The 2,936-nt window shown below is 68.3% G+C and overlaps 1 protein-coding gene across 1 annotated transcript in view; it reads right to left on the bottom strand.

Moving 5' to 3' along the window:
- MUC2 (mucin 2, oligomeric mucus/gel-forming) overlaps window positions 1–2,936 on the bottom strand; it is a 20,592-nt gene that overhangs the window by 5,323 nt on the left and 12,333 nt on the right. Inside the window, exons 30-34 of the mRNA XM_029957053.1 lie at window positions 2,789–2,802; window positions 1,729–2,180; window positions 1,238–1,412; window positions 592–845; window positions 36–219 (exon numbers count right to left, since the gene is read on the bottom strand). Coding sequence (XP_029812913.1) covers window positions 36–219; window positions 592–845; window positions 1,238–1,412; window positions 1,729–2,180; window positions 2,789–2,802 — 1,079 coding nt within the window. The remainder of the gene's footprint in view (window positions 1–35; window positions 220–591; window positions 846–1,237; window positions 1,413–1,728; window positions 2,181–2,788; window positions 2,803–2,936) is intronic.

Here is a 2,936-nt window from a genome sequence, read left to right as displayed (position 1 = left end):
AGGGGCCTCGGGGCGCGCGGGACCGGGGGGCTCACCGCACTGGCCCCTGGTGTTGTTGCCAAACAGGCGGAAGGGCAGCCTGATGGAGAAGGAGAGGCCGTTGTAGGAGGTGACGGCGCCCAGCAGGGGCAGCTCCACCACGTAGTTGATGCCGGACTGGGACACCCGCAGCTGGTCCTTGACGTAGGGCAGCGCCACGGCCTGCCCGTTGACCTGCACCTGTGGCCGCACGCCTGCGGTCAGGAGGGCCCTCGGGGCAGACGCACCGGGCCTTCCCCTGGGCCCTGCCCTGGCCGCCGGCCCTCACAGGGGCGAGTCAGGGCGAGCTGCATCTCGAGAGAGCACCTGGGGTCCCCCCAGCCCCACCTGTGCCCAGGCCTGTGCGCCCCGCCCCCTGCCCCCCTGTCCCGCAGCCCCTGCCCTGGCCCCTTGCCCACTTCCTTTCCACTGCCCTCGGCCAGACTGGCCCCAGCCGGTCCCCGGGGTGAGATGGCGAGGACGTGGTCCCAAGAGCGCCCCCTCCGAGGGTGAGGCTCCCCGGGCCACAGGCGTGCGTGGGGGCCCGCGAGGGCGCTGGCAGCCCCGGCGCACCTGCACGTCGATGGGCATCATCTGCACCGTCTTGAGGAGCACCTCCTGGGTCCGGTAGCGCACAATGAGCGTGCGGGGACAGGACACCCGGTCGTTGACGTCGCAGTGGTAGTTGTCGATGTAGACGCCGAAGCCGAAGCCGAGGGCGGAGGGCACGACCTCCTCCACCAGCACGTACGTGCAGTTGCCCTGGTAGCTGTAGTAGAGCCCGTCGAAGGTGACGTAGTGCGGATCCCCCCAGCCTGTGCAGTAGCCTGCGGACGGAGCCCCCGTGAGCGGCGCCGAGCCCCGGGCCGGGGGCGGGGGCCTGCGGGAGCCCGGGAACCGTGGCCAGAGCAAGCAGGAATCCGGGGGGGTCCCAAAAATTCCAGTTCCTGGAGCAGGAGGGCGTCCCAGCCCAGGCTGGGGGACGGAGCCTGGCTTCGGAGCCAGAGGGTCTGGGTTCGAAGTCCAGCTCTGCCCCTCCCGCTGCCCAGGGAGCCGTCGCGTTCATGGAGGTGTTTCCAGCGGGCACGCCCCACCCCTGCCCAGACCCCCTGCCCGAGATGGGGAACAGGCGGGAGGCATGAGGAGCGCCGGCGGGCTGCAGCCCCACACCCACAGAAGGGAAAAGGTGGGGAGGGTCCTGCGGCGGCAGGGCACTTACAGTCGCACTCCCAGTGCCAGCAGCAGCCGTCGGGGTCCGGGACTTGCACGGGCGGGAGGCCGTTGGAGCAGGTGGGGATGGGCGGGGGCTCACACTTCTTCTCCACCAGCTCCACCGTGTTGTCGTGCTTGCAGATGGCCATGGTGCAGTTGCACAGCCACCACGTCTCGTTCTCCTGGGGCGGAGGGGGGGGGCGCAGGGTCAGTGGGCACCAGCCTGGCCCCCCAGCCTGCAGCGGGGTGGGCCTGAGCCCTCCCCTGGAGCCTGGGGACCAGCGCGCCCCAGGCCGGAGGCAGCTGCCGCCGGAGCCTCACCACCAGCCGCGCCCCTCACTGCGGCAAGGCGGGTGCCCCGGCAGACCTGCACCCAAAAGGCCGCTTGGAGGACGGGGGCGGGGGGCATCATGGATGACCGGCAGACGCCCCTGTCCTCCAAGGGGGTGCCTGTGCTCAGTGCCAAGGGGACCAGAAGCAGCCCGCAGCCCCACTGACCTGTCTGGGAGGATCAAAGTGGGGGCACCCAGGGGGCTTGCTGGTGGACAGCGTGCCTGATGTTGTGGGCGCCGAGGTGGTGGTTGAGGTGGGTGTTGAGGTGGGTGTTGAGGTGGGCGTCGAGGTGGTGGTTGAGGTGGTTGTTGAGGTGGGTGTCGAGGTGGGTGTCGAGGTGGTGGTTGAGGTGGGTGTCGAGGTGGGTGTTGAGGTGGGCGTCGAGGTGGTGGTTGAGGTGGGTGTCGAGGTGGGTGTCGAGGTGGGTGTCGAGGTGGTGGTTGAGGTGGGCGTCGAGGTGGGTGTCGAGGTGGTGGTTGAGGTGGTGGTTGAGGTGGGCGTCGAGGTGGGCGTCGAGGTGGTGGGTGAGGTGGACGTCGAGGTGGGCGTCGAGGTGGGCGTCGAGGTGGGCGTCGAGGAGGTGGTTGAGGTGGTGGTTGAGGTGGGCGTCGAGGTGGGTGTCAAGGTGGGCGTCGAGGTGGGCGTCGAGGTGGGCGTCGAGATGGGTGTGGACGGGCACGGCCAGTGGAAGATCTCAATGGTGCAGGACAGCGAGCAGTTCACGTAGTAGCAGGTGTCCCCATGCGTGCCGTTGTACACCAGCTCACCTGCCAGGGGACAGAGACCAGCCCTACGCTAGCCACACAGCGCTGACCTCCAGAGCATACGGGCAGGTCCCCACGAGGACACTGGAGGGAAGCCCACCAGCCCCCGTGTCCCTGACTCGTGCCTACAGCAAGGTGGGGTTCACCGCAGAGAGGGTTTCCCAAGCCAACGCCTCGTTGACACTTGGGCCTGACCCCTCACCTCTGGCGAAAGCAGACCACCACCCACCCGCCTCTGCCGCCTAAAAGTCAGAAGTGAAAATCCTGGGTACCTGGGGCATAGTATGTGTCGTTCAACTTGCAGCAGTAGATCTGGGTGGAGGAGGCAGGCACAGAGCCTGTACTTTGAGAGATGGTGGGGGAAGAGATCGGGGTCACCGTGCTGGTCGTGGTGGAGGTTGGAGTCGGAGTCACCGTGCTGGTGGTGCTAGTGGAGGTGGGGGTCGTGGTGGAGGTTGGAGTCGGAGTCACCGTGCTGGTGGTGGTAGTGGAGGTGGGGGTCGTGGTGGAGGTTGGAGTCGGAGTCACCGTGGTGGTCGTGGTGGTGGAGGTTGAGGTGGGGGTCGTGGTGGAGGTTGGCGTCGGGGTCTCCGTGGTGGTGGTGGTGGT

Source organism: Suricata suricatta, chromosome 11 (genome assembly GCF_006229205.1).
Source record: "Suricata suricatta isolate VVHF042 chromosome 11, meerkat_22Aug2017_6uvM2_HiC, whole genome shotgun sequence".
NCBI lineage: Eukaryota > Metazoa > Chordata > Mammalia > Carnivora > Herpestidae > Suricata > Suricata suricatta.
The sequence above is the reverse complement of the archived record's forward strand: the minus strand, read 5'-3'. Positions and strand labels throughout refer to the sequence as shown.